This window comes from Acanthochromis polyacanthus, chromosome 20, assembly GCF_021347895.1.
Source record: "Acanthochromis polyacanthus isolate Apoly-LR-REF ecotype Palm Island chromosome 20, KAUST_Apoly_ChrSc, whole genome shotgun sequence".
Lineage (NCBI taxonomy): Eukaryota > Metazoa > Chordata > Actinopteri > Pomacentridae > Acanthochromis > Acanthochromis polyacanthus.
The window spans coordinates 30772244-30799764 of NC_067132.1; the positions used below are offsets into that span (position 1 = coordinate 30772244).

The 27521-nt window shown below is 40.0% G+C and overlaps 1 protein-coding gene and 2 long non-coding RNA genes across 12 annotated transcripts in view; 1 reads left to right on the plus strand and 2 right to left on the minus strand.

Moving 5' to 3' along the window:
- The window catches only part of fars2 (phenylalanyl-tRNA synthetase 2, mitochondrial), a 185531-nt gene extending 159414 nt beyond the window's left edge, over window positions 1-26117 (plus strand). For all 10 annotated transcript variants that reach the window (XM_022206689.2, XM_051940303.1, XM_051940302.1 and 7 more), the window contains exon 10: window positions 24959-26117. In XM_022206689.2, the coding sequence (XP_022062381.1) occupies window positions 24959-25097 (139 nt within the window). In that variant the 3' untranslated portion in view covers window positions 25098-26117. The remainder of the gene's footprint in view (window positions 1-24958) is intronic.
- LOC127531298 (uncharacterized) lies at window positions 414-2117 on the minus strand. Its single transcript, XR_007938354.1, has 2 exons — window positions 1564-2117; window positions 414-897 (listed from the first exon to the last, which is right to left on the minus strand). It is a non-coding gene; the product is annotated as an uncharacterized LOC127531298 (long non-coding RNA).
- On the minus strand, window positions 17154-17674 carry LOC127531297 (uncharacterized). Its single transcript, XR_007938353.1, has 3 exons — window positions 17379-17674; window positions 17311-17344; window positions 17154-17276 (listed from the first exon to the last, which is right to left on the minus strand). It is a non-coding gene; the product is annotated as an uncharacterized LOC127531297 (long non-coding RNA).
- Window positions 26118-27521: the final 1404 nt, after the last annotated feature.

Consider the following 27521-nt stretch of genomic DNA (forward strand, 5'->3'; position numbering starts at 1 on the left):
CAAGGCTAGTAACTAGCATTCAACGACAAGACTAACAACGAACATTCCTAGGCTAACAACTGATGTCCCTAGATGGTTTCTAGCATCCATAGGCTAACAACTAGCACTTCTTGGCCCAGCAGCAAGAATTTCTGTACTAACAGCTAGCCCTCATAGGCCTGTGTCTAGCCCCCTGATGCTAGCAGCTAACATCCTTAAATGAGTATTTACCATTCCTTGGCTAGTGACAGGCATTCTCTGCTAACAACTAGCTTTTCTAAGCTAGCAGCTAGCTTCCCCAGGCTAACAAGTAGCACTCCAAGTCTAGCAGCTAGCATTCAACGACAAACAAACAACTTGATAGATAGATAGATAGATAGATAGATAGGTATTGGAGGATTTAAACCACTAATCAAAGTGTTTCCTCTCAGACGTGAAGGTTTTTTCTCTTTTATTCCACTCGTCTTCCTTAATGGAATCAGCTCACATTTGAAGGCAGAGAACTGAGCAGAAACAAAGCGAGTGAGAAGGAAAGGGCTTAATTATCGACTCTCTGTGGCTCGCTGTCCTTTTTCACTCTGACCCCAATCAGCAGACTGTGAGTGTGAGGCGCTGATGAGCTTCGATCCGGCCAGATTGACTTCTTACTGTCTGGGGATGAAGAGCAGGAAAAGTCCTGGAGGCAGAACCGAGAGCAGAGCGAGGGAGAGGTGAAAGAGGACGACGAAACCCGGAAAATCCTCCCCGACGCCTCGTTTTTCATTTCCACAAGTCAGACGCTGCTGCAGCCAGCTAGAAATATGATGCAGCTTCCCTTTTTATTTGAGATTCCTGAATTCTGAGCGTTTTGTCTTTGCTCCCGTCTCGTTTTTCCTCACTGTTGGTTCATTTTTCACTGCAGTAGAAAGTCCTGCAGCTCTGTGGAAACACAATGAAGAAGGAGAGAAAACTCAGAGATGTCTTCTGTAGCAGTCGGACTCAATTAGAGTGACACAAGAAGATACAAAAATAAACAAATACATAAAAAGACAACAAATGGACACAAAAGTTGCAATAAAGACACAAAACGGACACAAAAGAATCCTATAATGACACAAGAAGTTGCAAAATTTGACACCAAAATCACACATTAATCCAAAAAAAGGACAAAAAATTGATGCAAAAGATGCTAAAAACAACACAAAAGTTGAAAAAAATGATAAAAATTGATGCAAAAGATTCTAAAAACGACCCGAAAGATGCAAAAATGGGACAGAAATACATAAAAAATACACAAAAAGCAAAAGATGCTGAAATGACAGAAACACAAAAAAGACACAAAGTGGACGCAAAGACCCTAAAATGACACAGAAATGCATAAAAAAAGACACAAAAAACACTAATGATGTAAAAGTGACACAGAAGTTGCAAAAATGACAACAAAAACACTCAAAAATAGACAAAGAATGACAGAAATACATAAAAAAGACAACAGGTCCTAAAATGGCAAAAGAAATAACACAAAAGTTTCAAAAATTACACCAAAATAGCGCAAAAGACACAAAAGAGACACCAAAAAAAGCACAAAATTACACAAAAAGTTACACTTGTTTTATCTCCACATCAGATGAAACCGTCTGGCTGCAGGACGGAGGATGAAGACGTTCAAAAGCTGCTCTGAGCTGAATGTGTCGCTGGCTGACAGACTTTGAGGCTGACAGGGTCAACGAGGACGATAAATAAAACACAACCACCCTCGAGAGTCTCTGTCAGCAGAAAGACAGACACTCAGACGTCCACAGTTTCCTCTGAAGGCGTCTTAGTGAAGATCATTTCAGTCAGAGGTCAGACGTCCAGAGAGGGACGGAGAAGACGATCTGGATCCAGCCTCAGAATCACCAGATTTTACCCTCTGAACCCAGCAGTGGCTCTAAAAGTCATCAGATCTGTCAAATAAAACCGAAAGGACGACATTTATCAGCAGGAATCTGGAAAACTGAAAAAAACCTGGAACAATTTTCGGCATAAATGTGGTTATTTTTCCCGATTAAATAATTCATTACACATGATTAGTTCAAAGATGGAAAAAGGTTAAAAATATTATATTTTTTCTGTTTTTACAGGTTCTGATTCTGATAAATGGTGCAACTTTGTTCATTTACAGAGCAAAAGGCCTTTCAAAGCTATTGGCTGGTGTTGGTGTTTATAAGAAGCTTCCTACATCACAGCAACACTGTCAGACGTTTGGGCTTCCTGTAGGTTTAATACACCCGTAACCACGGTAACCATACACAACAATGGCGTTTAGTCAATATGCAGATTTCAAAAATGAAAGTAATATGTCACCGAGGAGCAACAAAAATCAACACAGTGACTGTAAATACTGTCAGGATGAGTCACTCACCGAAGGGAATCCTGCAACTCAAGTGTGTTATTATGTGTGTGTTTGTGCTTTTCTTTCACTGTGTGTGTGTGTGTGTGTGTGTGTGTGTGTGTGTGTGTGTGTGTGTGTGATGGGGAGAGAGAGGCGGGGAGTGGGCGAGCGAGGCAGCTCGGTAATTGAAAAGCAGAGAAGCATTTTCTGGGCTAATAGTCGCTCTGAGATTCGGCCTCGCTGGAGGAAACCTCGACAGAGTGGAGGGCAGAGAGATGAAAACGTTTGCTGCTCAGTGTTTCCTCCTTCTGACGATAAGAGACAAAGTGAACCTCGACGCCACGACAGGAAGGTTAAAGTCAGCAGAGATTTACTGTAACGTTAGCAAGGGTCCAGATGTTCCCAGTTTAATTAGCTTTTTCCCCCAGTAAAATGTATTTTAATCATGATTTTCAACTGCAGATAAAATAATTACAGAGAGGAGGAGCAGCAACAAGCAACTAGCGTTTCTAGACCTGCAGCTATCTCTATCCTAGCGACTCGTGTCCCTAGACTAGCAACTAGCATTCCTAGACCTGCAGCTAGTGTCTCTATGCTAGCTAAGAGCATCCCTAGACACGCTAAAAGCGCTCCTTGGCCGGCAACTAGCATTCCTCGACCTGCAGTTACTATCACTATCCTGGCTACTACCATCCCTAGACTAGCAACTAATGTTCCTAAACCTTCAGCAAGTATCTATATGCTAGCTACTACCATTCCTAGACTTTTAGCTAGCATTCCTGGGCTAGTGACTAGCATCTTTACACTACATACCAGCATTCCTAGGCTAGGTACTTGCATCCCTTGACAGCTGCCATTCCTAGTCTTATGATAAGCATTCCAAGGCGAGCAGCAAGTATTCTTTGGTCTTCAAGTAGTACTTCTAAGATAGCTACTAGCATCCCTAGACTAGCAACTAATATTCCCAGGCTTTGGATAGTAACCAGCATCCATGGGCTTGTACTTAGTCTCCCTGGGTTATCAACTTGGATCATCTTTTTGCATCCCTAGAGAATACTTAGAAACATTTAAATCTGCTCTAGAACTAGCAGCTGTTCAGAAGAATCTGAGAGGAAAATGTACAAACCTCAGAATTCTCAGGCAGCTTCTCTGTAGCCTCTTGCACCTTTGCTTTGTTTTGAATTCTTAGTTTCTGCGTTGAACATTTTAATGATCTCTAATCAATAACATCAATTTATGAGCTTCAGTGTTTGGGTCATGTAGCTCAGGATGAAAGAAGTCACTGAATTTAGGATCCAGTTTAACACACATTTAATCAGGACGCCTGATGCCGAATCTGTTCTGTGCAGCAGATTAAAGACGCTGTAAAACCGCTGTGGATCTTCTTTACTGCCGCTACAAGCTCAATCGATTGTTCAGTGATGTTCTGGGTCGTAGCAGCTGATTGGATGCTGACAAATGTTGCGGTAATAATAGATCGGATTGGTGCTGGAGACCGACTACATCACAGGATGTTTTCCTGTTTGCTTTTTAATCTGACTGGATGCTAGTAAAACTCAGAGGAGGTTGTTTCCATCACTTCTGAAGACATCACATTGACTTATATTCATTTCCTGCGGGTCTTAAACCAAGTCTCCACCCTGAAATAATTTTTAGTCCCAGTAACAGAGGCCGGTCCTCACAATGTGACTGAATAAACACACTCATGACCTCACGACATGAGCAAGACTAGAACAGACACACACTCCTAAATCACAGGGAGCTCATGTTACCTGAGATATTATAATGATGCTTTCTGAATGAATGGACGCACACACACACACGCACATTGTTTTTTCTATTATTGTGAGGACCCTGAAAGACAATATTTTCCCACATCGTTAAACCATAACCAAGCCTGAACTTTCAAGGGATAGACTAGAGATGCTTGTTGCTAACCTATTGGTGCTAATGACCAGCCTAGTATTGATTGTCACCAGGCCAGTGTATTGGTTGCTAGCCTCTATGCTGGCCTAAGGATGGAAGTAACTAGCATAGGAATGCAGGTTGCTAACCTATGAATGATAATGACTATCTCAGGATTCTGGTTGCTAGACTAAGGCTGCTAGTACCTAGCACGTGGGTGCTGGTTGCTAACATATCAGTGCTAATGACATGCAGTTAATGATGGTCATTTCTAGACAGGAAGGCTATTTGCTAAACTGTAGAATCTAATGACTAGTGTAGGGATGCTAGTCACTGGAGAAAGGATGCTAGTGAACAGCCTGAGGATGCTTGTTTCTGACCAACGAATGCTAGTCTATAAACATGGAATGGGAGTTGCTAACCTTTCTGTGCTAATGCCTAGTCGAGTATTGCTTGTCATTAGGCCAGGGATACTGGTTGCTAGCCCAGAGATGCTAGTCTCTAGCCTAAGAATGTGCATTGCTGGTGCAGGGATGCAAGTGACTAGCGTAGGGGGCCTGTTTGCAAACCTATGAATGGTAAAGACTACTTTAGGGTTTCTAACTGCAAGGCTAATTATGCCGGTAACTGTCATAGGGAGGCTGGTTGCTATCCTATGAACATTAATAGCTAATGCTAATGATGGTAGTTGTTAGACTGGGGATGATAGTGACTATATTTCGAATACTATTTCTAGCCAAGGAAGGCTGTTTTCTAAACTATGGATTTCTAATGACTGGCCTAGGGATGCTAGTGAGTAGCCTAAACACATATGTTGCTAGCCAAGTATTACTAGACTCTAGACAAGGATCGGTGGTTGCTAACCTGCAGATGCTGTTGACTATCTAAGAATTCTAGTCCTATAGCCCAGTATAGGAATGCTGGTCGCTAACCTGCAGATGCAAATGGCTAAGGTAAGGATGCTAGCCTTATAGCCCCTCCTACTAATGGTGGTTGCTAAACTGCAGATGCTAATGACAAGGCTAAGTATGCTAGCCCTACAAGCCATCCTAGGAATGCTGGCCACAAACCTGCAGATGCTAATGACAAAGCTAAGGATGCTAATCCTATAGTCCCTCCTAGAAATGGTGGTCACTAACTTGCTGATGCTAATGACTAAGCTAAGGATGCTAGCCCTATACCCCTCCTAGAAACTATAGTCGCTAACCTGCAGATGCTAATGACTAAACTAAGGATGCTAGCCCCATAGCTCAACATACAAATGCCGGTCGCTAACCTGCAAATGCTAACCACCAGAATAGGGATGCTAGTTTCTTCAAAACAACCCTTTGAGCGTCTTTCCTGAAACAAAATGTCCTCACAAGGCAGGGATGTTCTCGCTATGAAGGTTTCCCACCAAGATGTGTCCTCGCAAACACACATAGACGAACAGAAACACTTTCCCAGGCTGGAGTGCTGCTGCTGCTGCCTCCATTTTCCTGATAATGATGCTCTCTTCCTGCTTTCCCTCCATTTTAATATGATTAATAGTCACACACACACACACACACACACACATTCACACTCACTCAAGTGCTTCCTGTTTGTCTTTCAACTCATATCGACCCACACACACACACACACACACACACACACACACACATGAACACACACACACACGCACTAAGTGAAGTGGTTTGAAGTGATAGTGAGGGGGAGTCGGGCGAGAGAGGGAGGGCCAGACTGGAAAAACTGGAGAGAGAGAAAATATATGAATGGGAGGAGGGGGTTGTTTACTTCCTGCCAGATTTCTCAGATCAAAACCTAATTTCATGATTTAAAAACAAAACAAAACTCCTCACATTGAAGTTTCTGTCTTAATTTCTGTGCTGACGACGATAAACAACACGAGGTGTCGCAGCAGGAGAATGTAAATCTCAGATGACACGCAGGCAGCCAGTTAAAGGACGTTACGCTTCGTACAAACACGATCTGGGAAAAGCAGATTGTTGTGATCTGATCTGCACAGTAGGAGGAGGTTTCTTATTTGGCAGCTTCGTCCTCGTCCTCTTCCACACTGGGAGTAGCTGAGAAACACGTCAGCATCATGAAAACACTCTGAACACGAGCTTTAACCTTCTGTCTGAGGGTTTGGAGGCCAAATTCTAATCCAAACTGTTCCATCCTCATCAAGATTTAATGTTTATATTATTTTGTACTGCGTTTCTTTATTAAAGTTTATTTAGCTTTATTGATTTTGTTATTTAAATAATCCATAATACAGACTTCATTATCAATGTAAATGTAGTAGAAGTGCTAGACTCCAGTCCAGAAATGCCTGTGGATGCTTGATGCTAGTGACTAGCATCTTCCTGCTATTGATTAATGTGGGAATGCTTTTTGCTAACCTGTAAATGTTTGTTTCTAGGCTAGGAAAAGTAGTCACTAGTGCTTGGATGCTTTTGACAAACATAGGAATGCTGGTTGCTAATCTGTGGATTCTTATGACTAGCCTAGCAATGCTAGTCACAAGTGCTAAGAATGTTCATGACTAGCAGAGAAATGCTAGTCTATAGCCTAAGAATGCTGGTTGCTCACCTAGGGATGCTATAGACTAGTGATACTGGCTGCTAACCTACAAAAGCTAATGACTGCTCTAGCAATTTTACTACTTAGTCTAGGAGTGGTGATTTGCTAGCACAAGAATACTAGGTTGCTACCCTTCACATGCTAATGACTAGTGCAGAGATGCTAATCTCTCACATAGGAATGCTGGTTGCTACCCAATAGATGGTGGTGATGACCATAGGGATGCTAGTCATCAATATAAAGATGCTAGCTGCTAGGCTAGAGATGCTAGTGTCTGGTGAAGTCAGTTACATGTGCAGTGGTTTGCTGATGTCGGCATATGAAATGCTTGAATGAAAAACCAAGTGACTCGTCTCGTAGGGCGATAATGAAGGAATCCTGCTGGTCTCTCAGTTTCCACCATCACCCCATCAGGAGCTAAATGAGCTGCCTGTTCCCTGTATACCTCTTCAAACATCAGCTTTAATTTGTTCTCTAAAACAGGCCTTAGTTTCTTCCTTCATCTACACCATCTGTAAACACACACTGTGAGACATATAAATGTTTATCGCCGTTGTTTCCTTTCAGGTCTGAATTAGTCGTCACACATTTGTAGTATGAAGCCACAAAAACACAAATATATCTGGAAGTGGGTGGTCAGTTTTGCAATTACTTTTCATATTGATGCAGCTGCTGCTGGCTGAGTTGAACCAGAGTTGGGGAGTTAAAGTAGAAGTAATACAAACAAGCTGTGGACTGTAGCTGCCACTGATTTTATTGGAGCGCCACCTTCCCATTAAATATTTATCACAGTGAGAGCGACACAAAGGCAGCATAGTTTTATGTGTCCTCTCTGCTGGCCACTGCAATGTGAAGTGACAGCTGCTGTGTTAAACGGCAGCTCTACAGATGAATCTGTGTTGTGTTTTTCACATTGTGTGTGTGTGTGTGTGTGTGTGTGTGTGTGTGTGTGTGTGTGTGTGTGTGTGTGTGTGTGTGTGTGTGTGTGTGTGTGTGTGTGTGTGTGTGTGGCCTACAGCTGCATGGATTGTTGTTAAATTTTCATTGTTGCCTGCGGACGAAATCCAGTTTGCAGAAAGTCACTTTTTTTTAATAGAGATGAAGCTTAGGGATGCTATAGACTAGCGTAGGAATGCTAGTTGCTAATGTTTGGATGCTTGTTGATAGACTAAGAATGCTAATCACTAGGCAAGAGATGCTAATGACTATCCATCCATCCATTCTCTATACACCACTTTATCCTCACTAGGGTCGCGGGGGTGCTGGAGTCTATCTCAGCTGACTCTGGTGAAGGCAGGGGACACCCTGGACAGGTCACCAGTCTGTCACAGGGCTACATATACAGACACGCAATCACACTCATATTCACACCTACGGACAATTTAGAGTAACCAATTAACCTCAGCATGTTTTTGGACTGTGGGAGGAAGCCGGAGTACCCGGAGAAAACCCACGCATGCACAGGGAGAACATGCAAACTCCATGCAGAAAGATCCCAGGCCCAGGCCGGGATTTGAACCAGGGATCTTCTTGCTGCAAGGCGAAAGTGCTAACCACTATCCACCGTGCAGCCCTGCTAATGACTAACCTAAAAATAAAGATCTCTCACCTAGGAAAGCTAGTTTTAGACAAGCCAATGGATGCTAATCATTAGGGTAGGAATGCAAGTGCCCACCATAGCAATGCGAGTTGCTAACCAAATAATGCTAGACTCAAACCCGTAAATGCGAGTTGCTAACCTACAAATGCTAATGGCTACCCTAGGGATGAAGGAGAAGGAAGTTAGTCTCTTGCTAAAGGATGCCAACCTGTAGCCATTTTTTGCTAGACTCAAACCTATAAACGCTAGTTGCTAACCTACAGATGACAGTGAACCTTGCAATGCTTGTCACAAGGGAAGAGATGCTAGTGACTAACATAAAGAGGCTAGTTGGTAACGATTGGATGCTAGTCACTAGACAGTACATGCTTGTGACTACCCTAAAAATAAAGATCTCTCATGGAGGAATGCTAAATTTAGACAAGCCAATGGATGCTAATCGTTCTGTTTTTCACACCGTACAGTGTGTGTGTGTGTGTAGCCTACAGCTGCAAGTGTTGTTGTTAAATTTTCATTGCTGCCTGCGGACAAAATCCAGTTTGCAGAAAGTCACTTTTTTTATCGAGGTGAAGAAAAGAATCAGTTTCCTCTCTGAGCACTGGTGTAAATTTAGATATTAAACATCAGAGATTCAGGAGCAGAGCAGAGTTCTTCACACAGGACTTCCTAGGCAGGTATTCACACTCCAACCTGATGGTAATCCAGCGGTACGAACCTCAACAAGACCCTCCCCACAGCGATGCTGTTTGACCTGGAAATAAATGTAGTTCAATCAGTTTGAATGGTTCACGCTGGGAGGGCGACAGGAAACGCATATCCTCAAGACAAAGCGTGTCAAATTTCCATCCTCCCGTTAAAGGTCAAGTGCGCCGCTTAACGAGCAATTAGCAGAAATGCCAGCGAGGCGGTCAGATAAACAGCCATCTGAATTATTCACTACGATAACAGAGAGGAAGTGAAGACCGTATGCTCTGAGCAGCCAATCGCATGCTGCTAATGTCAAGTCAATTTACATGTGCAAAGGATAGGAATCATGGGTAACGAGAGCGTCCCCCTGGCAATATTTGGATCTGCATTTCGAGCTCAGATGCCGGTTTGTAAAGGTCGATATGGAGGCTGCCATCATCTCACTTTATTGCTTTTTTAATTTCTGTGCTGCAGTGATGAATCTTATAAACAGGCCAAACAACAACAATAAAAACAACACAGAAAAAACTCCATTCCCATTTCCTTAAAGAATGAAGAAATTAGCAAGCCTTTGGTTAACAAAACAAAACAATAGAACTGAATCCTCATTTCTACAAGTTCGCCATTCTGCCAGAAGACTTTTAAACTGGTATAAAGTTATAGAAATACTGCAAACTACATAGCTAAAGTTACAGAAAGATCTATCTAGACAGCTAAAGTCATAAAACAAGCTAACTATATAATTAAAGTAATAGAAAGAGCTAACTACAAAGCTTAAGTAATCGAAAGAGCTAACGACATAACTAGTCATAGAAAACCTAACAACAGAGCTAACTACACAGCTAAAGTAATAGAAAGAGCTAACAACGTAACTAAAGTCATAGAAAACCTAGCAAAGCTAACTACACAGCTGACTACTCAGCTAAAGTCATAGAAAGACCTAGCTACAAAGCTAAAGTCATAGAACTAGCTAACTACATCACTGAAGTCATAGAAAACACTAACTACAAATCTAACTACACAGCTAACGACACAGCTGAAATGATAGAAAAAACGAACTATATAGCTAAATTAACAGAACGAGCTAACTACATAGCTAAAATCATAAAAAAGCTAATTGCACCACTGAACTCACAAAAAGAGCTAACTATACAGCTAGATTCATGGAATGACAGCTAACCCCACCATTGAAGTAATAGTAGTGTACGGCTAATATCACAAAAAATGGCTAACTGCAGTGCTAAAGTCATAGAAAGAGCTAACTACACAGCTAAAATAACAGGAAGAGCCAGCTGGACAGCTAATGTCATGGAAGGACAGCTAACTGAAGTCATAGAAAGTGCTAAATCTATAGAATGGCACCACTGAAGTAGTAGAAAGAGCTAAAGTAATAAAAAGAGCTAACTAGCCAGCTAATGTCACAGAGGGACAGCTAAATACACAGCTAATGTCATAGAAAGAGTTAACTGCACAGCTAAAGTCATACAAAAGCTAACTACACAGTAAAAGTCAGAGTTCTAAACCAAGTGAAAGTTAGCTGCCTAGCCTCCTCCTAAAGATAGCTAGCTTATCAGATCTCAGTTCCTGCTTCATTATATTTTAACTCCAATTAATTTAATGTGATTTGGTGGTTAAGCTAAACTTTTTGTTGTTGCAGTTGGGAGCAGAACAGATGTTCAACCTCTGCATATTGGATGTGAGTTTGTGAAATGCACCCTGGGAGTTGTAGTTTCTTCACTTCTGCCTTTAATTTTTGATCAAGTAATAAGACTTTTTTTATTATCTTGTGTGTTGTGTGACTGATTAAGAAGCTATAGCCAAATGAGAGGAGCTTTTTAACGCCTTGCATCCAGTTTTCATCTGTAGTCTCACTGCTGAGCATGATTCACGTCGTCTGTTCGTCTCTTTCTGATAAATTGATTGATGGATTGAGAAAACCTGCTAAAGCTCGGCTGGAGGAGGGGGAGTGTGTCTGAGTCATGGTAAACACTCGTCATGTCTCCTGGTGCTCCAGCAGATGGACAGTAGGCGACACATGAACACACACACTGTATATATACAGTAGAGCGACACGAGCACACACTCAGGCCTGCAAAAAGACGGTTTGGTCGGTGCGAAGACAACATTTTCAGCTCGGCAGGGGGAAGGAAAGAGCGTGCAGTGCTGCAGTTTTAGTCTGTTGATGAACATGTGTTTTGTTTTTAGTCAGAATTTCAGTCCTGATTGTTGTTACTCTCCCGGGTTACTTTCATTTGAATCCAGGTTTACAGAGTGTCATTTTAGTCCAGTTTTACTTTGTGATATTTCAGTCCAGTGTTACTGGTTATTGATTGTTGATTGTTAGTAACTGTCAGACAACGTTCATCTGTTTAAATACGATGACGGCTCTGCTAAGCTAGGCTAGTTAGCATTTAGCAGCTAGCTTTGTCTGTTGCTGTGTTTTAATCTGCTCCAATTTCTGATTCTTTCTTATTTATGTGAATACACTCTTCCGGACAAAGTGACTAAATTAGCGGTAACTAAGCTAACAGCTAGCCTGGGTGCTACGTAGCACTGTCCACTGCTGTTGAGATGATTTGCTGCAGTTTGTTTACTTGAAGGTTTTTTTTCGGTTTTCCTCTATTTCTTTTTGTCATTTTGGTGTCATTTTAGTCCAGTTTTACTTATATCTTTTTACTCAGTGACATTTTTATCTAGTTTTCCTGTTTTAGGTGTTAGCTGTGTTTTCCTCAGCAATATTTTGTTCCTGTTTTACTGAGTGTCATTAGTTTTCCAGTTAACTCTTAGGTCCAGTTTTGTTTAGCGACATTTTAGTAAAGTTTTCCTCCATAACATTTTAATCGAAAAAAAAAATCATAAAAATGGGAAACCAACTTAAAAAAGAAAGAAGAGAGCAGACTAATAAAGTGAAATGGCATGAAAATGATGGAAGTTTGAAAAGAGGGGATGATAAAAGTACAGAAGGGCAAAGTAAAAGTTGTCATAATCTGTGATCGTCCTCACGGACCAATCAGGTTGCAGCCCCATGAATAGTTAATGATGTCAGACTGGCTCCTCTGGTATTGAAACATTGATAAGGTGATCGGCTGCTTGGTGTCTATTATTACCTCCTCTGACAGACAGGCTTCCCTACTACAGTGACAGAGCTGTTAATAATTCACACTCCACCTCCTCTTCCTCCTCTTCCTCCATCTCTGCAGGATGTCCAGAGGGGATCCATCCCTCCCTCTGTTATTCCATCCATTTTCATCCCTCACAAGACTCTTTATGTCTTCACCGCCATCTCATGCAGCGTAAAAACGAAAGAAATCATCAAAGCTCTGGAAGTTTGGCAGCAGAAATGCCAGAAAAAATGCAAAACTAAAGTAATAGGATGAGCTAACTGCAAAGCCAAAAATGACTCATAATAGGTCAAAAATTACTCAAACATTATCCATAATCAAACAACAGTCATCAAAAGTTTTGAAAAAGAATCCTGACTTAAAATTGGTCAGAAATGGCTCGTCTAAAAAATAATACAAAACGACAAAAAAAATCTAAAATTACAGTTAATTGGTTCAAACTGTTTTAAAATGGTCCAAAATTGTTTTAAAAAAAAGTCCAAAACAGCAAAAAAATGATCCAAAATGACTAAAAGTGACCAAAATGAATTTAAATTGGTCCAAAATGATAGAAAATGGTCCAAAATGGTTATAAATATGTTCAAAATGACTCAAAAAATGATCCAAAATGACTATAAAGTGACCAAAATGATAGAAATGGTCCAAAATGATTAGAAATTTGATCAAAATGACACACAAAATGCCCAAAATGACTAAAAAGTCGTCCAAAATGGTTTAAAATTTGCCCCAAATGACTCAGAAATGGTCCAAAATGTGAAAATCTGTGAAAACCATAACTCTTGATTGTGTTTTTGCACCAAAGGCTCCTACTTTTACAAACCTGGTTTTACTGCTGAGACCAGCTTAGTTTTCTTTCTGGAACCATCTGGACATGACGCCACGACGTCTGTCTTTGCTCGTCTGTTTTTAGACGGATTCTCGCCTTAATGTGGCCGATTATGATCCATTACTTTCTTCTAAAAGCAGCACAGCACGCGGCGTCGTCGTGGGAATAGCGACGGCGTCTGAAGATATCTGCCGTTGGATTCCTCAAGTCGTGACAGAAATAAATAAACAATGAAGCGAGAATCAAAGGCATCCAGTGAAGCGGCCTTTTGGTGTACAGCGTCAAGACGGAGCTCTTCTCTCCCTCGCTTGTTTATTTGGCCTTTTTCTTTCTTTTTTTTCTGAGGATGGGAGGCTCGGCGGCCTGGTGAGAGCTGCCTGTGATCTATTAATACATATGCATAAATTAGTCAGAGCCGCTCTGTAGCAGTTAGCCGGCTGTGCAGGAGCTCTGGCGTCGGTCCGGAAAATCCACCAGGATTCTGTCCACAATCTGCTGCTGCTGAAGGCGAACGACGACTCGAGGCGAAGCTCGTCTCGTCTCCACGGCGAGGTCAGAGGTCACGCTCTGGGTTTAAAGCCGAGCTGTTAAAGCTGGAGGAAGAGGGTTTTTTTCTCATTTATCACCAAGGATTAGCATAAACATTAGCATATTCCAGCGGCCTCCAACTTCCTCGCTGTCAGGTGTTTGCTTCAAAGCTGGAACTCAAAATGAAGGAGCAAACACAGCAGCTCTATGAACCCTCTGAACTCCAGGCAGATTCTTTTATATTCTTCTCTTCGTTTTGGTTCATTTTTCTCTGCAGCATGAAATCCTGCAGCTCGATGGGCATAGAATGAAGAAGGAGAGAAACTCAGGAATGTCTTCTGTGCAGAATGATGCAGTTAGAATGGCAGAAAGAGGGAAAAAGGACACAAGCATGACACAAAAAATTGCTGAAAATAGCAAGAAAAAAGCACAAAACTGACAGAAGATTCTAAACTGATGCAAAAAGACAGAAAAATGGCACAAAAGTTGCAAAAATTACATGAAAATAACACAGAATGACACAAAAGGATGCTAAAAAGACACCAAGATAACACAAAGATTAAAAAGGTTACTAAAATTAGACTAAAGGACATAAAGAGTTGCTGACATGACCTCAAAAATTATACAAAAAACACAAAAGGACATAAAAAGATGCTAAAATTACACAAAAGACAGAAAAATGATATGAAAATGACATAAAACTGATCAAAACTGTATCAATGGATGGATGGATGATGGATGTATAGATGGATGATGGATGGATGGATAAATGGATGTAGGGATGGATGTAGAGATGAATGGATGGACGGATGGATGATTGATGTATAGATGGATTGATGGATGGATGTATGGATGGATGGATGATTGATGTATAGATGGATGGTAGTATAGATGGATGGATGGATGGATGTAGGGATGGATGGACAGATTGACGTATGGATGGATGGATGGATGCATGAATGAATGAATGGATGGGTGGGTGGATGTAGGGATGGATGATGATGATGATGGCTGGATGGATGCATGCATGGATGGATGTATAGATGGATGCATGGATGTAGGGATGGATGGATGATGATGGATGGATGGATGGATGATGGATAGATGGATGGATGATGATGGATGGATAGATGGATGGACGTATGGATGAATGGATGGATGGATGTAGGTATGGATGATGATGGATGGATGATGGATGATGATGATGGATTGATGGATGGATGGATGAATGGATGGATGTAGGTATGGATGATGATGGATGGATAGATGGATAGATGAATGATGATGTAGGGATGGATGATGGATGGATGGATGTAGGGATGGATGATGATGGATGGATGGATGTAGGGATGGATGCATGGATGGATGGATGGATGCATGAATGGATGGATGAATGGATGGATGAACTGTGGTTACTTCTTGTAAATCTTCGTCTTTCAGATAGATGGACTTGAATGAGGACTGAGTTCAGGGAACTCAACTGAACGTGTCAAACTTAGTTTTTCTTCCCCTACCATCAGACTCATTGCTCTTGTGTTGGAGCAAAGGCGTGGTGGGACAGAGATGAGATGTTGTTTATCGGCAGCAGTAGGAGGAATGTTCCTTTAAAGCTCCCTGCAGTCGTCCTGTTTGATGTTTCAGATGTACAGTCGGACTGCTTTGTCTCTGGCAGCTTGTCACCAAAGATTTTCTTTGCATTTCCTCCCGCACACGCAGATGACAGCGGTGCTCGTTAATATTCACATCCACGTTTATTTATACTTTCTCATGAATCTGTTTGTGTTTCCGTCGGTGGTTCAAAGCCCTCCTTCCTTCCTGCCCTCTGGTGTTCCTCCATCACCTCCGTCTGTCCAGCCCAATTAGGAAGAACGGATGGATGGATGGATGGTTGGATGGATGGATGGATGGATGGATGGATGGATGATGAGTGGCTACATGGATGGATGGATGGACAGATGATGGATGGATGGATGATGGATGGATAGATGAATGGATGGATGGATGAATCTAGGGATGGATGGATGAATGATGGATGGAGGATGATGGATGGCTACATGGATGGATGGATGGATGATGGATGGATGAATCTAGGGATGGATGGATGATGATGGATGGCTACATGGATGGATGATGGATGGATGAATCTAGGGATGGATGGATGATGATGGATGGATGGATGGATGAATCTAGGGATGGATGGATGGATGGATGATGGATGGATGGATGATGGTGATGATGGATGGATGGATGATGGATGGAAGGATGATGATGATGATGGATGGATGATGATGGATGGATGGATGATGGATGGATGGATAATGGACGGATGATGGATGGACGGATAATGGATGGATGATGGATGATGATGGATGGATGATGATGATGGATGGATGATGATGGATGGATGATGGACGGATGATGGATGGATGGATGATGGATGGATGGTGATGGATGGATGATGATGATGGATGGATGATGATGGATGATGATGGATGGATGATGGATGAATGGATGGATGACGGATGGATGACGGATGGATGATGGAGGTCTTTAAAGGAGTAATCAAACATCAGATTGTCAATCTGGATGTTGATCCACTCAGAGGATCAAATCTCATCTAAACTAAATCAGATTCCCTCAAAGTGCTGAAATGTTTAAAGTCCACATTTAAACTGTCATGTTTAGTTAAATCACATAAAGTGAGTCGCTTCCACTCTTGAATTTTAATTTGGCTTTTTAATACATTTGCTGCTGTGTCTAATTTTTCCTCCTCTGCTATTTAGTTTCATTTCTTCCTTCAAGTAAAAATCAAACCCAATCTACTGCTCTGCTTTCTCAGTCTAATTTAAATTAATGTGTGCTCTAATGGCTGCAGACGTACGGCTAGTTTTTAGTTGTTTCCTCACTGTATCGCCGGTGTTCCTCTACTTTTAATCAAATGCATGCTTATTCATCTTCATCATGTTCTCCAACATTCATCATACATATCCTCATGTTCTCCAGCAAATTCCACTTTTGCAGTTCAGTGTTTGAAAGCAACCAGGTTCTTGTTCTTGTCCTCCGTCCATAGAGGTTGATGTTCTGAAGGGTTCCTCACACGGTCTGAGCTTCACACTAAGTTGATAAATAAAGAACTCAGAAATGATCCCAAACAACAAGAAACATCCAAAATGACTAAAAGATAGACTTAAAATTGGTCCAAAATGGTTTAAAATTTACCCAAAATGGTTAAAAATTTACCCAAAATGATTAAAAATTTGTCCAAATTGGCTCAGAAATGATTTGAAACCTGTCAAAAATTGCTTTAAAAATTGTTCAAAATTACTCAAAATTGGTCAGAAATTACTCAAAAAGTGTTCAAAATTATTCTAAATTGGTCCCAAATGATTCAAAATGTGTCCAGAATTACCTAAAATTTTTCCAAAGTTACAGATTCAAAATGACCTGGTGGTCAAAATTTGTTTGAAATGGTTTAAACTTTGCCCAAAATGACTCAACAATTGTCCAAAGTGACTAAGGCCTCAAATTTATCCAAAATGACCGAAAAAATGTCTAAAATGGATAAAAACTGTCCAAAATGGCAACAAAAATGGTCCAAAATTTCTCAAAATATGTCCAAACTGACAAAACCTGTTCAAATGACACAGCAATGACCTCAAACCTGTCCAAAAATGGCTTTAAAAGGTGGAACTATTACGCCTTCTAGACCTCCTGATTAGTGGAACTATTACGCCTTCTAGACCTCCTGATTAGTGGAACTATGACTCCTTCTAGACCTCCTGATTAGTGGAACAATGACTCCTTCTAGACCTCCTGATTAGTGGAACTATGACTCCTTCTAGACCTCCTGATTAGTGGAACTATGACTCCTTCTAGACCTCCTGATTAGTGGAACTATGACTCCTTCTAGACCTCCTGATTAGTGGAACTATGACTCCTTCTAGATCTCCTGATTAGTGGAACTATGACTCCTTCTAGACCTCCTGATTAGTGGAACTATGACTCCTTCTAGACCTCCTGATTAGTGGAACTATGACTCCTTCTAGACCTCCTGATTAGTGGAACTATGACTCCTTCTAGACCTCCTGATTAGTGGAACTATGACTCCTTCTAGATCTCCTGATTAGTGGAACTATGACTCCTTCTAGATCTCCTGATTAGTGCTATTATGACTCTTTCTACACCTCCTGATTACTGCTGACACTGAGGTTCGTTGGCTTTTAGTTGGTCTTCCTGGATGCTCTCCCATTTTTGTGATAGAAACCGTCCATTGGTCTAAAACTGAGAAGTTCTGCTCCTTTTCTGTCCATGTTCATGCAGTTAAACTGATCACAGGTGGATTCACTTTTGCTGCTTTTAATCTCTATTTTATGGGCTAAATTTTCACTGAAGTGTTGGTTTTTGGTTGTTCATCAGCGGAAACACGCCGATGTGGAAACATCACAGAGGTTTAGAATGAATACGGTGACGTCGTACCGGGGTGTTCTCTCCTCTGATGCAAACTGTAATTTATGGAGATGGTTTCTATGAGACGGGGTCGGACATGGAGCTGCAGATCCTCCAGTGAAAACAAATTAACTGTCAGCGTAATGACTATTAGAGCTTATTCTGTCTGCGCTGAGTAATAAATAGGTGTTTACCACGACGGGAGGCTGGCGCATCCATCAGACACGCTCAGCGATCTTCCTGCAGAGCGTCTTTATGTTCATAAATAAAAAGAACAAAAACATGAGAAGAAGGAATGTGTTTGAGGAAGACGGATAAACCAAAACCTGAGGGATGAAGAGGAAACACCCTGGCCAAAATTACTTCTTAAATTGTGAAAAACGACTCCAAACTGGTCAGAAGTGACTCAGTTTGTGAAAAAGCATCTGAAAAATGATCCAAAATGACCAAAAAAGTGTACAAAATTACTAAAAAGCGGTTCAAAATTATTTCAAATAGGTCCAAAATGGTTTAAAATGTGCCCAAAATGACAAAAAAAAATCCAAAATTACCTATAAAATGATTCAAAAAGTGGTTAAAATTGGTCCAAGATGGTTTAAAATTTGCCCAAAATGACAAAAAAACCCAAAATTACCCCATAAAATGATTCAAAATAAGTAAAAAAGTTGTTAAAATTGGTCCAAAATGACTCAAAATTTGTCCAAACTGACAAAACCTGTCCAAATCAGCACAGAAATGACTTGAAACCCGTCTAAAATTATTTAAAAAATTGTGAAAAAACAACTCCAAACTGGTCAGGAGTGACTCAGTGAGTAAAAAAGCATCTCAAAAATTATCCAGAATGACTAAAAGAAAAAGGTCAAAATTATTTCAAATTCGCCGAAAATTACTCCAATTTTGTCCAGAATGACTAAAAACTGTCCAAAATGGTTCTGAATTGCTCCAAAATGACTCAACAGACACCCTCCTCTCCTGCCTCCTCCAGCTTTTTGTTTTTCTTACAGCATCGGTTTTCCTGTCTTCATGTGAAAGCAGCGCGGTGCTTTCAAGGGCGTTGGCAGCCGCTGTGGTTTCCTCTCATCTCTGTCTATCGATCCCTCGCTCTGCTCCGTCTCTTTATCTCCTCCATCTGAATGAAACCAGCTCTGCTCTTCTTTCAAGCCCGTCCATCATCGGCCACTCATCTCCTCTCTCTCTGCGAACATTTCCCAGCTACCTTCAGGCTCTCTCGTCCCGTTTGAAGCTTCATCCCTTCGTCTCTCCTCCGTCCCACCATCTGCTCGAGCCTCACATCAAATCGATTGTTTTTTTGCCTTTTTGTCGTCCTCGTTAACGTTTCGAGCTGTCGGCCGTGTCGTCTGTCCTCCGGTGAATCAACGTTTCCTGCTGCAGTTCAGGAGTTCATCTGAGGCCTGATTGTTGCTTCGTTTTTTCGTCTCCGCTGCATCGATTCGTGGAATGTAAACATGTTTTTCCACTATTTGGTAAACACATTAAAGATCCCATTTTCTGCCACTTTTCTCACATCTCCTTGGAGCATTACTTTTAATTTTTCATTTCAAAACACAGCACAGATGGCTCGATTCACCATTTTCCTCTAAATAGGCTGTTTCAGCTTTAGCTTTAGCTTTTAAGGTAGCTTGGCTGCTGTTGACCCCGCCCCCTTCAGGAAGAAGACTCTGCATCAGACGACAAAGATGTGAATGACAAAAGGACTTTCTGTCTTCTAAACATTTAAAATGACAAAAAACTAGTTCAAAGTGACTTCAAAAACGTTCCAAAATGGTTTAAAATGGTCCAAGATGACTAAAAAGTGATTCAGAATGACTTACAATTGGTGCAAAATGGTTTAAAATGTGTCCTAAATGACAAAATCTGTTCAAATTGACTCAGACAGAATTTAAACCTGTCCAGAATCGCTTAAATGGCCCGAAATTGGTCTGAAATTACTCAAAAAGTATCCAAAATGGCAACAAAAAGAATCTCAAATGACTGAAAAGTGGTTCAAAATTATTTAAAATTGGTACAAAATGGTTTCAGATTTGCCCAACATGACTGAGAATTTGTCCAAAATGACAAAAAAAAATGAAAAATTACCCCAAACAAGTGGTTCAAAATGATTAAAAAGTGGTTAGAATTGGTCCAAAATGACTCAAAAATTGTCCAAAATGACTAAAAACTGTACAAAATGACTAAGAATTGGTCCAAAATTACTCAAAATCTGTCCAAACTGACAAAATATGTCCAAATAAACACAGAAGTGACTTAAAACCTGTCCAAAATTGCTGAAAATGACTCCAAACTGGTCAGAAGTGACTCAGTTAATTTTAAAAAAAAGTTTTAAAAAGTGTGATATAGAAAACATTGACTGTATTTCATTTATTTTACTATCGATGGCTAACATAAGCAGCTGTCCTTAAAAACATGCTGAAGGCATCACTGCACTGTAAAAAATGCTCCTCTCAAAACAAGAAAAAAACTTATTTCAAGCAACTTTTACTTTGAAATAAGTGAAAAATCTGCCAATAGAACAAGTGAAAAAATGGCTCGGTAAGATTTCCTAAAATAAGATGTGATATTTAGAATACTGAGATCTTAAAATTAGCTGGAAAACTTATTCTAAGCTCTATTTTATCAGGATTGTCAAGCTTAAGTGTCTTAACCCTCCTGTTGTCTTCATTTATGGCACCAAAAATATTGTTTCATTGTCTGAAAAAATTTTTAAAATTCAGCAAAAAAATGTCCCAAATTTATAAAAATTTGCAAAAACTTCAGGAAAAAAATCCTTAAAAGTTTCCCTTAAAAGTTTTTTAAAAAATTGGCAAGAAATAAAATTTATAAATGAAAGAAATATATAAAAATTGTAAATATTTTCCAAAAAAAATGAATAAAAATCTCCTAAAAATATCTAAAGTGATTCCATATTTATTAGGAAAACTTCAAATATTTTCTTTAAGAACATTCAGAAAAAAATCAACCAAATCCAGCGAATTTCGCTGGATTTGGTTGATTTTTTTCTGAATGTTCTTAAAGAAACACTTTCTTTGAATATTTCTTTTTTTTCCCGTCAAAAAATGTTCAAAAATTTCCCCCAAATTTTTCACTGTCAAAAAAGGTAAATTTGACCCGCAGGACAAAACGAGGTTAAAACAAGATCATTTCAAGATTCTTTGACTTCACAAGATATTTAAGATGCGTTGTCTTAAAACAAGTCCCTCCATCTGCTGAAATGTCTCTTGTTAAGTGAATTTATCGTAAATCAAGCGGGATGAGACATTTAGACCAAAAATAAGACAAACAGACTTGGTCAGATTTGGAGTTTTTGCAGTGTGAAGATGCAGCAGGAGGTGTTGGGAGTAAACTGGTTCAGAAAGTTCCGGATAGCGTGTTGCTAAAGAGCTAATTCAGCAGCGTGTTCACGGAGCAGCTAACACGATTAACTCGGCCATCGGCGGAGCTCATTAGCATACGGCGAGGAGGAATGAAACTGTGCTTTTCTTCAGGGAAAAAGACGACGAGGTGTTGGAGAAATGGAAACAGAGGGAGCGGGGATTTTCATCTGGAGCAATTAAAACTCCACAAATAGCTCGCTGCACCAATTAAAACAAAAGTGAAACAGATAAGCTCGACAGTTTATTTCTGCTCTGATCCACACACGTCTTGCTTTATCCGGCGGTGTGTGTGCAGCCATAAATACCTCCGAGCATCACAGGGGGAGCTCTGCGTGTTTCATTACAGCCGTTAGATTTTTCTGGTTTAATCACAGACACTCTGAGAGCAGCTCCACGCTTTTATTCAGCCGACGAACCAACAAGTCATCAGCCAGAACCACCAGAGACGCTGGAATAAAGTCGAATTGTTCTAAACTCGGTCACCGTCCAGTAATTAAATGACTTCTAAGTTTGAAAGGGAAAAAAAGCGCAGTTGTTGTCATGTAAAATGAAAAGCGAGCTGTGTAACCCTGCTGTTGTACTCAAAAATATTGTTTCTTTGTCAGGAAAAAATTCAGCAAATAAATTCCCGAAATTTCTGAAAATTTACAAAACCTTCAGGAAGAAAATTCAAATAATTTCTAAAAAGTTTCCCTTAAAGTTTTTATTTTAAAAAATCCCCCAAATTTGGCAAGAAAATTCTTGTAAATATTTTCAAAAAATGAGTAAAAATCTTCCAAAAAAATCTAAAAATATATTCACTTCACTTTAGATATTTTTAGAATTTTTTTGAAAATATTTACAATTTTCATTAATGTTTTTTTTATTATTATTTCTTGCCAAATTTGGGTATTTTTTCTTTAAAAAATAAAACTTTCAAGGGAAACTTTTAAGGAATTTTCTTCCTGAAGATTTTGCAAATTTTTATAAATTTGAGGATTTTTTTTTTTTTACTGAATTGTTTGGATTTTTTCCAGACAAGGAAACAATTTTTTTGGTGCCATAAATGAAGACAACAGGAGGGTTAAGACACCCAGCTAATCTTAAGATCTCAATATTCTAAATATCAGATCTTATTTCAGTAAATCTAACCAAGCCATTTTTCACTTCTTCTATTGGCAGATTTTTTTTCACTTATTTTAAGTTAAAACTTCTTTGAAATAAGGTTTTTTTTTCTTGTTTTTAGAGGGGCATTTTTTCTGTTGCATCAGGCTTCTTTTTGTGGCCTTTGGCCAAATTTCATCTGGAAGTTTTGTGCTGAACACCGATCAAAGTGTGTTTTCTATGGAGGCTGACATTAAAACTGTTCTCCACGCAGAAAAAAACCCGATTTACATTGTTTACCACTAAAACCATGCAGTCAATCAAAAAGCTGTTCCATCGGCATTAAAAACATCATTTAGTTCAGCCTCTGTCCGTCCGTCGCTGCTGCGCTCGTGTTGTGTTACTGCGTGTCGATGTTTATTTATGCATGTATGACAGAGAACCATGCGCTTATTTTTCATGCATAATGTAACGTGTGCATATTTATCGCCATGTTCCTGTTTTATTTTTGCAGTGTGTGTGTGTAGATGTGTGTGTATGTGTGTGTAGATGTGTGTGTATGTGTGTGTAGATGTGTGTGAGGCGTACAGGTGTCACCGTATCGATCTCCCGCCCTCCCCAGCAGCTATGTGGGCTGGATAATGGAGACATCAATTATTCAGCAGTGACACAGTCTATCACATTAAATACCATTCACTCTGAGCGCGTGTGTGTGTGTGTGTGTGTGTGTGTGTGTGTGTGTGTGTGTGTGTGTGTGTGTGTGTGTGTGTGTGTGTGTGTGTGTGTGTGTGTGTGTGTGTGTGTGTGTGTGTGTGCGTGCACAGATATGACGTGTAATTGTGTTTGTGTCGCCTCATTCGCTTATAGCCCGGCTCTCCCTCTCCCCCTGACATTTCCTCCAAATGTACCGATGTTTAATTATTCAGGAGCTGCTACGAGAGAGCGAGGGCGATCGACATAGAGAGCGAATGAAGCCACAGAGAGAGAGAGAGAGAGAGAGAGAGAGAGAGGGGGCTTTGTGTATTTAGTTATTGTAGCTTTTTGTGTTTAATGTCATGTAAGTCGCTTTGTCAACTGTGGAAATAAACTGAGGATTAAACAGGAAAGGAAGAAGAGAAAATGAAGGGAAGGTTAGACGAGAAGTGAAAGTGAAAGTACAGGCGTGAAATAGCAGAAAAGAGAGGACAGGAGTCAAAAAGAACAAGAAATATAGCAAATGTTAGCGTGTCTTACAACAGATCTTGTCCAAAAACGCTAAACATAATTAAAGTTATCATTTAAAAAACTATGTATAAAATATGATGTTAGCATAAAAAGAAATAGCATTAAAGAAATCACAATAGCATTAAAAAGAACTAACATTCACATTAATAGGAAATTATTGTTAGCATAAAAAGACAAACTGCTAGCGGACAACATAGCACATGACAAAACTAACAGTACTTTTAAAATAAGCTGTTAGCCTAAGCAGCTAATGTTACCTTTAAAAAACAAATGCTGTCATGTGTACATTAATGCAAACAAAGAAGAACTTTTTTATGTCAAGAAAAGAAAAAAGAAGCTGCAGAAAATATTAGCATAAAAAGCTCATGTTAGCATGAAAAGAATGCTATCATCAGCATAGAAAGATTACAAGAATTCAACAGCTAGTGGACAGCACAGGTTAACACTGTAAAGGAAGCTAGATTAATTTAAAAACACCTACGTTAGCTTAAAAAAAACAATAATGACAAGAAACTAACGTCAGCATTAAATGAATTATATTTGCATACTACTGTGACAGAGTTCAGAAAACAAACAGCAGAAAAGAAATGCTGACATACAATAACAAAAGTTAGCATTGAAAGTTAGCTATGATTAGCCTGAAATGACAGTACGAAAGTACTTTCACAAAAATAACGTTGGCATCAACAAAACGTCAACATTAATGTGAAAAAGCAAGTGTTTTTGTGAAAAATAACATTGATTGCTGAATGATTAGCATTTTAAAAATTACTGTTAGCATTAAACAATACTGTTAGCATGAAAAGCAGCTAACATTACCATTAAACAAACTTACACTCACTTAAAAAAAAACTAACTTTATCACAAAAGTAGTGAACTTCCTTTAGCATGAAAAACACATGGCATAAAAAAACTATTCGTTAGCATGTATTAGCTTATGAGCGTATATTAGTAACATGCTAGCAGACAATTCACTAATGGCAGAGCTAAAACGTCGACCTACAAAGCCAAGCGTCAGTGTTTTATCAAAGGAAAGAGTGGAAAGCTGGAAATCAACTGTGTCAAAGACAAAAAATAAAAATACTGAAGGAAGGATAAAGAAAAAACTGCTGTTGAACTTCCTGCAGAGCTAAACAAGATGGCGGCTCATAGCAACAGGATAAACAGGGTGACTGAGCTGAATGGTTGTTTTGTTTCCTGGTGGTGTAAATAAAGGTTTTTAAAACTCTCTCGTCTCTCCGACAGGACCGGGAGGCGGAGCCATTGTTACCGCATCGTCTACCGCCACATGGAGCGAACGCTGACTCAGCAGGAGGTGCGACTCGTCCACGAGCAAATCGAAGGCGCCGCCGAAAGCGAGCTGGGCGTCCAGGGCCGCTACTGATCCACACAGACACTCAGATGTATGTTTATCCCGCGGGCTGTTACGCAGCTTCGTCGCCTCCTCGTAGCTGCGATGTTTCACAGCCGACGTCACGCTCTGCTCTCGACGCTGCAGCTCGTCATCCTGCCTCCTCTTCAGGCTGAAGCATCCCGATCTGACGCCTTCGGTTCCCAGAAACATCTCCGACATCACACTCCAGCCGCCGATATTTAGGTTTTCTGACGGCAGCCAGACCTCAGCAGCTGCTCTGTTTCTGAAAACATGCAGCGTTGAGGCCACCAGACGATCCTCAGCAGGGATTTGATGCATTCGAATGTTTCAGAACTGCAAACTAAAGGTTGTTTTACCGTTGATGTGAAAGTCCAGAAGGGCCTGAAACACCTTTATGTTGGTAGAAATTACAACCAAAACTATGAGAAGTTGGATTTTATTCTTCAATACATAAAAATAACGTAATATGTCACATTTTTCTTTCATTGGCACCATTTTTTTCCCCTGTCCCATTTATGTAGCAACATCTTCTTTATTTCATTGTAGTCGGTAGGGAGGTGGTCGACCAGAATCATGAAAATGGTTTTTGCAACAAAAGATGTTTGATTAAAGCTTCCACCAAAAGAAATGAAGTCTGGAAACTTGACAAGCCACTAAAAGCTTCATCCAGTTCCATGTTTTCTGCGTTTTCACCTTGACGATTAGCAGGCTAACGCAGCTACTAGCTCGATAGTAGTTACTGGATAGTTTTTCACTTCCCGACACAAAAATCCATTTGATTTCAGCCTGAAGTAGCAGAGCAGAAGAGAGAAGAAACTCTGAACACAAGTCACCAACAAAGAAAGACTTTTATCATACTGCAGATAAACACAACATGTAATCAGTTCTTTCTTTCTTTTTTTAAATGAAGTTTTTCTTCTTTATGTTGGAAATGACAGCTTGAATTGAAGCTGCAGTTTGTGTGTTGTAGTTTTTCTGACGGGTTTGTATCTTTAGATGAAAACATTAAAACTGTTTGGTGACATTGTTCTCCCAGTGTGGTGGTGTTTGACTTCATGAAAGCTTGGACCAGATTTTACTGATTACTGTATAAAAAAGAACAGTCAAATGAAAGATGAGAAGACCAAGTCTACTATTATAAACATTCACATCGCTGCCTTATTAAACACATAAACTTAATTAAGACTTCTAGAAATGTAAATAAATGTGGTGTACACAAAAACTACACCTACTTTTTTGTGACTACATTTGACAAATGTTCAGTTGTAATTGTTGAAATCGTTTGAATTTATTCGTCTTTACAGTTCGTAACGCTCTTACACCCCCTGTCAAAAGTTTTAGGACACTTTCTAATTCAAATAAAGTAGAACCTGTCCTACAACTTTTGACAGGGGGTGTATCTACCAAATTTGGTACACATGTGCAGCACATCAGGCTGAACAAAAAAGTCAGTGACAGCCACATTCCAAACCCAACAGGAAGTGAGCTATTTTGCGTTGAATGTCAGATTTTGCCCATTTTAAATTTTTTTTAGAGCGAACTCCTCCTAGGGGGAAACTCCAATTCTCCTCAAATTGGGCCAGTACATACAGGAGGCCTTAATGATCCAAAGTTATTAAAATCTTTTTCCAAAGTCAAAGGGCGTGTCCGTGGCGGCCTCTGGAATTTTGATCCTTCGCAATGAAATTTCAAATGCTGTGTAAATGTCCTGAACATGCTCCAATCTGCCTGAAACTTTACATGTATGATCAGAGTCCTGCCCTGATCACATCAATATGATGAAATACACCCCCTGTCAGAAGTTGTAGGACAGGTTCTACTTTATTTGAATGAGACAGTGTCCTAAAATTTTTTGACAGGGGGTGTATGTTAGGATCTACTAAGACAGTGTTCTTACATGCAGTGGAATATAGAATGAATGCTGTGTAAGCTAACCCTTTGACCCTGAAAATTAATAGAAATGTAATTCCTAGTTAGCACACTTTTACACTAAATCCATTTATTTCTAACCATTTTTTCTTTCCGTAGCCACACCTTCTTGAACAAACTTCACTGGAGTCGGTGGGGAGGGGGTTGGGGTTCATGGAGGGTTTCACCTGAATTTTTGGTACTTTTAGGGACTGAAAACTTTACAAGCAACCAAAATCTTCATCCATTTCTGTTTTGTGAATTTTCACCGTGACAATTAGCAGGCTAAAGCAGCTATTAGCTGGCTGCTAACCGCTAACATCAGGAGATCGATGGATTGAGCTTTGAAAGGCAGCTTCACCAGAGATTCAGGATTTTAACCAGTAAAACTTCTACTTTAGTTGTAATCATTGAAATCCACACAATAAATACTGTATTGTTGCTTCTGGGTTGTTTCTCTGAGATGTTTTGACACCAGATCTGATCGTCTCTGTGACTCACAGCGGGTCGCCGACGTTCAACAGT